The following is a 13,275-nucleotide window of genomic DNA, read 5'->3' on the forward strand; positions in this document are numbered from 1 at the left end:
TTGTTTAAAAACGTATTGTAATGCTAAAGAATCACATACAATTTGGAGTTCTGATGCCTCATGTACCAAGACCTCCAATTTCCTATGGAATTTAGTGCACATGCACTTGTTTCTGTTAAAAGAATTAGGGAGAAACAGAGAAAAAAGATGGTGTAAATGTTGAAAAAGGTCAATGTTTGCTTTTTTATTAATTAATGTTTCATAGAGCACAAGGCGGTGGCGAGCCTAAAGTTACAATGTCTCTTGAAAAGGTTAATTTGCTTTTGACGCTTTGTTCCCCTGTATAGGACAATATATGACATTTTCTGTTTGCCCTACAAAACATCAAAATGTATTTGTAACAAAAAAATGTATTAAAGTAAATGTTCATATGCAAATAACTAAAACAAAAACGAAAAAAGAAAGAAACAAGACAAGTAAGAAACTATAACCCATGTTGCCAAGAACATTTCAGACTAACCAGGGGCTTGTTTTCACACACAGTAAACAAATGCAGTGTTAATTCCACACTTAGAGAGTTGAGTGTACTGCACACTGCTTTTTTCCCTTGTTTTATTTCTTGTTCACTCCAAGAAATAATAATAAAAAAAACAATAGTAAGCAGTGTGCAGCATTTCTGAACTTTTGATTTTCATCAGGTTATCCTGCCTCCTCCCACCGGCACCTATGTTACTGAGGGCTTGTGCACAAGGACTCTTTTGAACTCTGATCTTCTATTTAAGGCGTATGTATTTGGTCCCAGAGTACTCTTCGTGTGTTGAATAAACACTGCATCTTTAATTCACTGAGTAGAGTCGTGGTGGTGTAGCGGGCCTCAGCATGGTGCGGGCCTTAGTTGGACTCGGGGGCCACCTTGTTTTTCCTCCAGAAGGTCTTGAGGACGCCGCTGGAGGGGTTGGCGGTCTTCAGCAGCAGGCCGAGCATAAGCAGCCCGCCCAGACCGATAGCCGTGATGCAGCTGATCACATAGGCAGCGGGGAAGCCCAGCGGACCCTTGTCCACAAAGATCTGGCACGGACACAGACACATTACATTACATTACATCACATATGCAGAGGGGAAGATGTGTTATGTGTTTGGAGCTGACATACAGGGACATTCATCTGTTGAACTGCAAAACCAGTTAACCCATTGATGCCTAAGGCACTTGCTAAAAAGGGTGCTGAATACCTGAGCCCTTTTTAAGAAAAGCTGCCTATAAAAACCTAAAGATATCAGCTTCTGAAGCACATACAAATATGCACTAAAGTTGCATTTAAACGCTAAGACCCTCATCTTTCATTAAAATGTGTTCATTCATCACAAACAAACAGAGATTTTTAATAAAGTTGTCTCAAATCTCATGAGCGTGAATGTTGCGTAGTGCAACTCCAGGCGCCAGGGCCAATGTTGCGCAACGCAACATGAAAGTGAAAGCCCATTGGGAAACTCCAACTCCCATTGTCATTGTGACACAGCACTCCACAGCACACAAGTGAACACTGCACACTGCACACAACGAAATTGCATTTATGCCTCACCCGTGCAAGGGGGCAGCCCTCAGTGGCGCCCCATGGGGAGCAGTGCGGTGGGACGGTACCATGCTCAGGGTACCTCAGTCATGGAGGAGGATGGGGGAGAGCACTGGTTGATTACTCCCCCCACCAACCTGGTGGGTCGGGAGTCGAACCGGCAACCTCTGGGATGCAAGTCTGACGCCCTAACCGCTCACCCATGACTGCCAACATCAGGCATCAATGGGTTAAGATATAAGTACGTAGGTACCAAGTGCACCAATGGTGAACATTTTCATTGAATATGCCAATCTACTTTTGTAACTGAAGACTTTTGTTGCAAAATGGTGTATATCCACAGTGTTTAAATTGGCTAAACTTTTCTTTACATCGCCCCATCATACTAATACAGGGTTTCCCAAACTGTGGTGCGTGCACCCCTGGGGGTGCGCGGCCTGCCATAAGGGGGTGCTCGAGCTAAATAGAGCAATGGTGGATATGTGAATTTTCATCCAGCATTAATGAACATTTAGTAGTTGGATGGTGAATTGTATGCTGGAAGGGTCCATCTGAAGTATAGTCTAACTCCTAGACTATTGGAAAAGAGGTTTCCCCAAAACAACAGTGCATAATGTGCAGTGAATGCGCAGTGAATTATACTTGCGTGGCCATCAGCACACCAAAATATTCACTTAGGGGGTGCGCGAACCACACTGAAATGTACAAGGGGGTGCGCAGGGGAAAAAGTTTGGGAACCTCTGAACTAATACATGTATTCTGTGAAGTTCTAGCCTACAGTATAGTTAATATCTTAGATAAATCAATGTATTGTCAGGTATGAGAAAAACAAGGCACCCTCACTCCTTCACTACTGTATTGGGTTACTAAAATAGGTAGACCGTTAGACCAGCACACCTGATGCATTTATGTAATTTTTCATATCCTCTCCAGTCAGTTGTTACTGTACAGCTGCTGGCAGGGCCAGCCTGAGGCATAGGCGAACTATGCAATGGCTTAGGGCCCCCACGCCACCAGGGGCCCCTGTGAGCAGCAAAGTTCCCGGAAGAATTGAACTCTCCACCATTTTCCCAAGTCATATATTTCTTTCTCATGTACCACTTACTGCCACAATGGAAACAGGAGCAGTAATACATTGGAGGATGCCTCAATGACAGTAGGTACAACAGTATTTTTCTTGTACCAGTTTTAATTATAAACACGGGAACGGGTTTGCCTGTCCTTCCGAGGTGATGCGGGGGAGCGGCGCTCTGGAGCGCTCCTCCCCAATTTAAACCCTGTTCCATATTCATTTTGGAACATTTTGGGAAATGTACATTTTTGTATTGGACATTCCATTGCATTGCGAAATGCAATTTATATTGAATTAAAAAGTATGTTCTCAAAATATTGGAATGTTAAGAATTCACACACACTGTAGATGATAGGACTTCTGAACATTCACTTCCAATAATAAAATGTATTAAGTGAAGAATTCTTGCACACCTCCTTGGTCAGGTGCGTAGGAGTGGAACCCCTGGGTCACCAACATTAAAGCAAAGAAAGCTCCCGCACACTGTTCACATTTGCATGGTTGGCAAAATGGTTTTTGAGATTTTTGATTTTTTACATTTTTATTATTGCAAAGAAAGCTCCCGCACACTGTTCACATTTGCATGGTTTACTGCAACGTTTTGGTCTACAGTAGACCGAAACGTTGCAGTAAACCATGCAAATGTGAACAGTGTGCGGGAGCTTTCTTTGCAATAATAAAAAGGTAAAAATCAAAAATCTCAACAACCATTTTGCAACGATAGAGTATTTACTATTTACTATACTACTCTATTTACTAATAGAGTATTTCCTACGGAGAGTCAAGTACCTGAATCTCGTCCACCAGGTCACAGAGGACCACTCCTGGGATCACAGAGATGCGGAAGTGGAAGAGCTCCGTGCCCTGTGGAACATCATGCACACACACAGGCACACACACACAGACACACGCAGGCACGCAGGCACACACACACACACACACACACACACGGGCAGGCACACACACACACACACACACGCACAAACACACACACACAGACACGCGCAGGCACACACACACAGACACGTGCAGGCACACACACACACACAGATACGAACACACACAGACACGAGCAGGTACACACAGACAAAGATACGAACACACACACACACACACACAGATACGAACACACACAGACACGAGCAGGCACACACACACACAGATACGAACACACACACACGCGCAGGTACACATACGCACGTATGCATGCACACACAGATTCATGCATGCAAAAATACACACACACACACACTAGGTGAAACACAGCAAAAGCAAGAGAAGAGTAACTAAAAAGGCAAAAAAGCCCTATATATATAAGAAACTGTAATGTCTACTGCCAAATTTAATCTGTTAATGAATATTTACTGAATAAATAACTGATATTTACTACAAGTGCAGTAAGCTAAACATGAGTGGTCCTGTATGAAAAATGTAATTTTTACAGCCATAATACTTAAAATTTGGTGTTGGTACATATTGATGAGAAAGTCAACATTTCTGAATGGCACCATGAATTCTGGAACTTAAGTACTAAAATATTATACAGTGCACCTTTAATGTAGCAGCTATTTGGCTAGAGAAGTGCTTAATGTAGTAGTTGGCTAGAGAAGTGTCTAACGGCCCGTTCCCACACAGCAAAATTCCGCTCCACTCATTGACTTCGAATTGAGGCGATAACTCCTGTGACGGCGATTCTGCCGAGGGACGCGATTTGAAATTGGCGAAACCGCAATATTATGCAAATTAGATGGTTCGATAATCAATCAAATGGGCGTATGGGTATGGGTTTTCAGAAAAACATGGCGGCCATTTGTGCGACTTCCAACATCAACGTTTTTGCTCCATATAAAGAGCCTGAGTGATTATACATGTCCTGACAATCACGGATTGATGTAAAAATTCTCTATGAACTTATTTGGCACAAATAGGTTACTCATTTGATAATTTGATGCCTTAAGCTAGTTGGGTAAGCTAACGTTAGCATTTTAGCCGAAACAGGTAGCCACAAGCTTATAGACTACTTCTTGCACTTCTATAAAGATATCACAGTGCTTAAATGTTACTTTGGACCAAAACACAATATTATTAAAGTCATGTAGACACTGCTGTGATATTGAGTGGGTAATGTGTGCAAACGATCGTTAGCTGTTTGCTATCTCGCTGGGTCTGCAGGTTGTTTTAAGTCTGCCTGCCTCAGTATCTCCTGAAAATATTGGCGACCACGCCCCCAGGTCAATTTTCCGCTTGGCGAAAAAAGCCTGGCAGTTCACTGTGTGGGGATGCTGCATTACGTAGCAGCTATTCGGCTAGAGAAATGTCTTACGTAGCAGCTGATCTGCAAGCCTTCCGGGTTGAAGAATGTCTGGTTGTACACAGTATTCAGCAACTCTCTCATCTTGGCCAAGGTGGAGGTAGTTTGGGTACCTGTCAGTCAAGTCCAGTCATGGAGGAGAAGATAAGCACATTACGTACATTACGTAATGAATGTATCACAAACTGAAGTATCGGGTGACTAAGCTTCCCAGCTAAAGCCTCATGAGCTGCCCGGAGAGGGCGGAGACTTAGGTACCCCATGCAGTAAGGAGGACAAAGTCTATAGGCAAATAATTGTATAGAGAGAGATACTTCAGGCTCTTTCTTTTCCGCTATCCATGTGATGTTGGGTGAACGCTCCTTTAGGAGACCTTCGGTTAGGAGACCTTCCGAGTCTTGAGGTTCAGAATAAATGGCAACCCTTAGCGCTGTAGATGGCGGTAGCACACTTCTTGTACAAACACCACAAAAAGAGAAGAAGGAGGGGACAACGCCCCCTTAGTAGACCGACTTTGAGCACACTACTTTGCATTGGATGGTCAGAGTTTGACATATCTTTCTGTTCTAAACGATTCTTTGACAGTAGATTAGAGAAAAATAATTCAAACTCTGCCCACCCAATGCAAAGTACTGTGCTCAAGTTTAAGGGGGCGTTGTTCCCTCCTTCTTCTTATCTTTCTGTGGCATTTGGTGACGGCTTGCAAAAAATGTGTGCTACCGCCATCCGCAGTGCCAAGGGAACTCCATTTATTCTCAACCTAAAGCCTCCAAGGTCTCCTAAAGGGGCATTCAGATGACATCACACAGATCCAGGAAATGCACAGGCTTGAAGTATCTTACTCTAATCTACTCTTTTTGGCAAGGATCTTTCAGCCAATCAAATCTGTGACGGCCAGCGTGGGGGGAAAGTTAGCTGTACCATTATGCCAGGGACTTGGGTTCAACTCCGCCCGGAGATCATTTCTCGATCCTTCCTCATCTCTCCCTCTCACCATTCTCCAAGGCTCTAAATGAACACTCGCCAATTGGTCAACTGCTGCAAATCTCTTACACTGGCAGTGAGTGTCTTGTTTGGCTACTGAGATTAGTTTATAGCCCTGGCGGCCCATCTAAATAAAGGCTTAGAAAAAAACCCAAACAACAAAAAAAAAAACAACAACAAAAAAAAAAACCTCACCTGTGACGGCCCAGTTGGTACGGTTGTTGACCTCGGTCACTGTCACAAAATAGGGTGAACGTAGAGGCTGGTCTGGATGGTTGACCCTCCTGAGGAATAGATGTCAGGCTTGTACGATATTCCGAATTGAATTGAAATTCAAAGTAATGCCATAATAGGAACACTAGGTGGTGTCATTACCTTGAATTTCTTTTAATTTAATCTACACCACCCATTGAGAGTACATAGAACACCACCACCTAGTGTTCATATTATGGCATTACTGTGAATTTCAATTCGGAATTTCGTACAAGTCTGATAGATGCGTGCAAAAAATAGTCATGACAATTTGTTATACCAGGCCTCTTTACAATATGTGTGTCGTATCGCAACCCCTGTATCGTGGCACGTATTAGCTACAAGTTTTTGCTGATAAGCAACCCAGCCTAGCCAGTACAAAGAACTCCACAAATTTACTCTTATTTAGGACGCTGCACTCCTCATATACAAACAGGGGTGGCCCTAGGGGTGTGGGCAAACGGGCAGTTGCCCGGGGAGGCACCCGTGAGGGGGATAACACCACCACAAAACCCTTCCCCCAACGTGAAACCACGCCCCCAAACAAGATTGCGAAAATCACTATAACTAGACTGCCTGTGCAGTCGCCTTCGACTGCTTAAGGTATATCCCCGAAACGCGACGCTTCCAGTCCCCCATCATTCCTACCACTCCCGTCCACCATTTCGTAAACGTATATGATACATACAGACGTGACATGACATGCATAGGCTTAAAACCAAACGACTATTGTGAAAATGAAGCAAAAAATGGGGCAAATGGTAATACTGTTTTAATGGTTCAGTGGATATACCACATTAGGTACAGTGTAATAACCAGTGTAACAATATTTAATACAATGTAATACCAGTGTAACACCGCCATTTTTTTACTCACATCATGTGTTTGTGCGTAAGTGGTATTACATGGTATTGCATATTGTTACACTGGTATTACACTATATTACATGTATTGCATACTGTTACACTCGTTATTACACTGTACCTGATATTGCATATTGTTACACTGGTATTACACTAGTATTACATGGTATTAAATATAGTTACATTGGCTATTACACTGTACCTAATATGGTAGATTCACTGAAATGGTGAACCATTAAAATAAGGTGTTACCGGGCAAATCAATCCACCCAGTCAGAAGTTATGGGACAAATGAAAATTCCGCCATTTTGAAAGTGTTGTCTTCCAAACTCGAATCAGTTCATGAGCCTACCCTAGAGCATTCACACACAAAATCTGGGACAAATCCATCCACCCGGTCAGAAGTTATGGACCAAACAAAAATTCGGCCATCTTGAATTCAGCCATCTTGAAAGTGTTGACCTCCCAACTTGAAGCAGTTCATGAACCTACCCTAGAGCATTCACACACCAAATCTGGGACAAATCCATCCACCCGGTCAGAAGTTATGGACCAAACAAAAATTCGGCCATCTTGAATTCAGCCATCTTGAAAGTGTTGACCTCCAAATTCGAATCAGTTCATGAACCTGCCCTAGAGCATTCACCCAAAAAATCTGGGACAAATCCAAACATCCGTTCAAAAGTTATCGCGTTAACACGAAAGACCTTACGCGGCGGCGGCGGCGGACGCGGCGGCGGCGCACGCAAAACCATTACATCCCCGGGGATATAAATATGTTAAAATAGTTGTAAACAACATTAAATAACGTTTCAAAGTGTTTTCACGGCACTATTACCACATTGTTGTAATACTAACATTACTATACTATACATACTATACGTATTAGTAGGGCTGTAACGATACACTCAACTCACGATTCGATTCGTATCACGATTTATGCCCTACGGTTCGATACACCCCACGATTTCACATTTACTAACACTATAAAATAAAATCATGAATAAAAACTAAGACAGTTTATAGGTAGAATAGGTATCAAGAGGCTACTACTAATTCTTAAAAGTTTAAACATAATAATGATGATGATTATATCCCCGAAACGCGGAGCGTCGGGGATGTAATGGTTTTGCGTGCGCCGCCGCCGCGTCCGCCGCGTCCGCCGCCGCGTCCGCCGCCGCGTAAGGTCTTTCGTGTTAACGCGATAACTTTTGAACGGATGTTTGGATTTGTCCCAGATTTTTTGGGTGAATGCTCTAGGGCGGGTTCATGAACTGATTCGAGTTTGGAGGTCAACACTTTCAAGATGGCCGAATTCAAGATGGCCGAATTTTTGTTTGGTCCATAACTTCTGACCGGGTGGATGGATTTGTCCCAGATTTGGTGTGTGAATGCTCTAGGGTAGGTTCATGAACTGCTTCGAGTTGGGAGGTCAACACTTTCAAGATGGCCGAATTCAAGATGGCTGAATTTTTGTTTGGTCCATAACTTCTGACCGGGTGGATGGATTTGTCCCAGATTTGGTGTGTGAATGCTCTAGGGTAGGTCCATGAACTGATTCGAGTTTGGAGGTCAACACTGTCAAGATGGCTGGATTCAAGATGGCCGAATTATTGTTTTGCCCATAACTACTGACTGGGTGGATGGATTTGTCCCAGATTTGGTGTGTGAATGCTCTAGGGTAGGTTCATGAATTGATTCGAGTTTGGAGGTCAACACTTTCAAGATGGCTGAATTCAAGATGGCCGAATTATTGTTTGGCCCATAACTACTGACCGGGTGGATGGATTTGTCCCAGATTTTGTGTGTGAATGCTCTAGGGTAGGTTCATGAACTGATTCGAGTTTGGAAGACAACACTTTCAAAATGGCGGAATTTTCTTTTGGCCCATAACTTCTGACTGGGTGGATTGATTTGCCCGGTAACACCTTATTTTAATGGTTCACCATTTCAGTGAATCTACCATATTAGGTACAGTGTAATAACCAATGTAACAATATTTAATACCATGTAATACTAGTGTAATACCAGTGTAACAATATGCAATATCAGGTACAGTGTAATAACGAGTGTAACAGTATGCGATACCATGTAATATAGTGTAATACCAGTGTAACAATATGCAATACCATGTAATACCACATGATGTAAGTAAAACAATTACATTGTATTAAATATTGTTACACTGGTTATTACACTGTACCTAATGTGGTATATCCACTGAACCATTAAAACAGTATTACCATTTGCCCCATTTTTTGCTTCATTTTCACAATAGTCGTTTGGTTTTAAGCCTATGCACGTCATGTCACGTCTGTATGTATCATATACGTTTACGAAATGGTGGACGGGAGTGGTAGGAATGATGGGGGACTGGAGGCGTCGCGTTTCGGGGATATACCTTAAGCAGTCGAAGGCGACTGCACAGGCAGTCTAGTTTGAACTTGGAAGCACTATCACTTCATATCATGTGGTTGTTTTCTGAACTAATGGGTAACAAAGCTTTGAAAAGGCATATCACGATACTACCTCCTTGTATCACGATACAGTATCGTGACTCTGTGTATCACGATTTCTCGGTTCGATACAATATCGTTACAGCCCTACTTATTAGCTATAGGTTTTTGCCAATACTCCAGCCAAGTCAGCATAGAGAAGTCCACGCATTTATTTGGGAGTGAAAAATATTACCAATAGGCACTTTAGACACACTATTAATGAGTGTCTACTTTTAAAGCATTACGTTGTAACCAGGGCTCTAAATTAACACCAGCCAACCAGCCAAATGCTGGTGAAAATTCAGTTCAGTGGTAGAAAAGAACGCTTACTAGCCAGTTTGACTGATTGTGAGTGTATGTTTGGCTAGTACAATTCACATCTTCTAGCTAAATTTGTCTAGTGATGAAAAAAGTTAATTTATAGCTCTGGTAACTGCACTGCATTCTGGCATTCTACTGTTAGCCAGCACAAGAAAAATCGCAATACATATTGCATCGCATGTGTCGTAATGTTCATCGTATTGTGACTCCCATGTCATTATAGAAATTGTGTTGTGAGGTTGTTGTGGGGCAATTCCCAGCCCTAAAGAAGAAAAATCCGCACTTACAAGCTACGTCTCATTATTTATTTATAAATTACCGCCATGCACTGATGATGGCTTAAGAGCCGAAACGCGTCTGCTTGTGGACATGGTGGTAATTTATAAATAAATAATGAGACGTAGCTTGTGAGTGCAGATTTTTTTCTTTAAGTTGATACCTTTTATCACACACCCAAAGTCATTAATTTTTTCCCAGAAGTTGAGCGTGTCCTCTGACAAACTTGAAGCAATTCCCAGCCCTACCTGAGGAACAGCGTGACGTTGAAGTTGATCAGGGGATATATCTTTCTCAGCACCTAGGTAGAACACAAAGCAGAATTAACAGATAATCACATCACATGCATAGTACAGTAGGAGAATTCCGTAACACTTTACTTAACGCCCGTGTCATAAACATGTCTTTACAGTGTCATAATAGTGTCATGACACAGTCATAGATAAGTCATAAAGGGTGTCTACAGGTTTGACCAAGTCAAAATTAAGACATTTTAAGACTTTTCAATACCATTTTCCAAATAAAATTAAGACCAACTCGCGGCGTTTACATGTTTTAGCAAGTCAAAATTAAGACATTTTAAGACTTTCCAATACCATTTTCCAAATGAAATTAGGACCAACTCGCAAGATCATACACAGTTTCAAATGAAGCACAAAAACCAATTGGTTATTTACATTAATGTAGCCGTTTGAAAACACAAAACTATACACAATGAAACTTTACACTAAATAAAATTCAATAATGCGTTCTAAATTACACGGTAATTACATGACTAACTTACAACTCCCGATTTCCGTCGCGAAGTTCATCACATGGCTGACATAATTATTAATCCTCCCTAAATTAAGCTCCACAAATGTAAGACATTTGGATTGAAAATTTAAGACAAAATAAGACTTTAAGGCCTTATTTGGCTAAAATGAAATTTAAGACTTTTTAAGACTTTTTAAGGACCCGCGGCCACCCTGCCAATATGTCCATGTCAACCCAAGTGCATAATGTTTATGACACATGCATAACTGTAACATGACACGGGTGGTGTGAGCATCTGCACTCCTGGACGCGGGCAACACTCCTCAGCTTTGGACACCAGAAGCTTCTCCCTGTCCCAGCTGCTTGACTGCAGCAGAGCTTCAGCTGTGAAGAACGGAGCCTGGAGCTGCCTTGGGTTCGGCGGCTGCAGCCCCTCAAACAGCGCTCTGTGATCCAGGAGAGCTGTGTACCCTGCCTCAATGAGCTCGGTGTAGGGTTCTGGGGAGAAGATTACCTCTGGTCTGGTCTGGTGACCCTCCGCACAGTCATAGGGAGTCTCATCATCCTCCTTCTTCAGCAAGTTGGCCTGCCTTTTCACCAGAATCTCTTGCTGAACTGGCAGTATGTTGCTGGTGTACTTGGAATGTACAGGTCTGTCCTGCTCGATTTGCAGTGGCTGTTCAAGTTGTGACGGTGAATTTTTGTTCTCTGAGACCACGTCCGTGCATGGTCCTTCAGATGTCAAAGCTGGATTGCCGGTAGGGTTTACAGACTTCACACGAGACATTTTCATAATTTTCTGGGTTTCATTCCTGCTATCCAATGCAGGCTGAACTGGCAAAAGACACTTCTCTCTGCTTACTATATCCACATCTCTGGCTCCAGCAGTTGTTGTCAGTACAACAGAGGGTGCAATGACTGACTCCTCTCCTCTAGACATGCCAGGTTGTTCATCGTGGTTACACTGTGCGATGCCTGTCTGCTGCTGCTGCCAGGTGTCGTCCAGGTCCAAAACAGAGATTCTATTCACTGTTGCCACACCAGGTTCGTCATACTCTCTGTCCAGTGGTCCACAGACTGTATATCTAAGAACAAGTCTTAATGGCAAATGGTCCGTCATAAATACTGCGGATCACCTCAAGGGGCTCCAGAGCCTTTGGTACATTGGTGCCGATCAGCAGTTCAACTTCAGAGCTTACCTCTGGCAGACCAATGTGTTGCAAGTGAGGCCACCTTTCAAGGTCACTTTGATGTGCAATATGGTTTCTGTTGACAATCATTTTCTGCTGCGAGTAAGCTTGGGGTAATTTCAAGAATTGATCACTGCCTAAAGCTGCCACCTCTAATCCAGTGACCACCTCTGTATCCACCTCCTTCTCTTGATTGATTGTGTGTAAAATAATATGACTCTTCTTTCTTGAGAGGTTGAGCTTATTCATCAGGCTTACAGTACAGAATACAGCAGTGCTGCCTTGATCCAAGAAAGCATAGGTAGTCAGTATCTTGTTGTTTCCTGACTTAACCGGCACTGGTACTATGGGAAGCTTAACATTGCTACCAGCCCCAGTCAAGCCACTAGGCACAACAGCTCCGTTCTCTGCATCAGATTGAGTCTCTTCTTCGCAGTCACTTTGCTGTTCTCTTGACGGTTCGGCGACAAGCCGCGACAGCCAATGACTGTATAGAGGTCAGTGACCACAGCCAATGGGAATGCTTGAATGCTTTGCCTTCTGCCTGTACGGACTGTACTTTACTGCACCTGTGAATAATGCTGCCATAGACACTTTTTGCAAACTTGTGAAGTGTGGGTCACCAGATAAAAAAAACAGCTGACAGCAAAGCATCAAGGACATCTGGGCTTCCATAACTCCCATGCAATGCCTCTGCCATTGACTTTAATGTCAAATGCATCATGGCAGTGATTAAGAAAAAGACAGTCCTACCCAAGTATTGAACATTGACATGTTATGTAGAAAGTACCAAATTTCAACAGATTTGATGTGAGCCACATTTATCTCTTTTTTTTCTGAAGAAAATTGTGATTTTATTACAATACTCTAATAATGACAATTCCACAATTCATGTTTTTTTTGGAGCTGGAAGGCCAAAATGTGTAAAAATAAATAAATAAATAAACAAATGAGTGATTGGAAAAGCATCTTACAATCCATTATTGATGGATGTGATGGAGTGACCATCACTAGGGTCGTGGGTGTGTTCTGACTGACATGCCAACAAGCCTGGCTCTTTGGTGCAGCGGTCAGAGCCCCAGATTACTACCCCAGAAGGCCTGCGTTCGAGTCCCGACTGGGCAACTCTACTCCCCTTCGCTACAATGGAATTATGGAAATACTTTTTCATGATATTCTAATTATATGGCCAGGATCTGTATAGTGTGTGTGTGTGTGTGTGTGTGCGTGTGTGCGTGTGT

The 13,275-nt window shown here is 42.7% G+C and overlaps 1 protein-coding gene across 1 annotated transcript in view; it reads right to left on the reverse strand.

Moving 5' to 3' along the window:
- Positions 1-153: 153 nt before the first annotated feature.
- Positions 154-13,275, reverse strand: part of LOC134469396 (cation channel sperm-associated auxiliary subunit beta-like) — a 108,000-nt gene continuing 94,878 nt past the window's right edge. Inside the window, exons 26-30 of the mRNA XM_063223624.1 lie at positions 10,337-10,389; positions 6,074-6,162; positions 4,907-5,007; positions 3,373-3,447; positions 154-1,008 (exon numbers count right to left, since the gene is read on the reverse strand). Of these exons, the coding sequence (XP_063079694.1) occupies positions 832-1,008; positions 3,373-3,447; positions 4,907-5,007; positions 6,074-6,162; positions 10,337-10,389 (495 nt within the window). The 3' untranslated portion in view covers positions 154-831. The remainder of the gene's footprint in view (positions 1,009-3,372; positions 3,448-4,906; positions 5,008-6,073; positions 6,163-10,336; positions 10,390-13,275) is intronic.

This window comes from Engraulis encrasicolus, chromosome 18 (assembly GCF_034702125.1).
Source record: "Engraulis encrasicolus isolate BLACKSEA-1 chromosome 18, IST_EnEncr_1.0, whole genome shotgun sequence".
Taxonomy (NCBI): domain Eukaryota; kingdom Metazoa; phylum Chordata; class Actinopteri; order Clupeiformes; family Engraulidae; genus Engraulis; species Engraulis encrasicolus.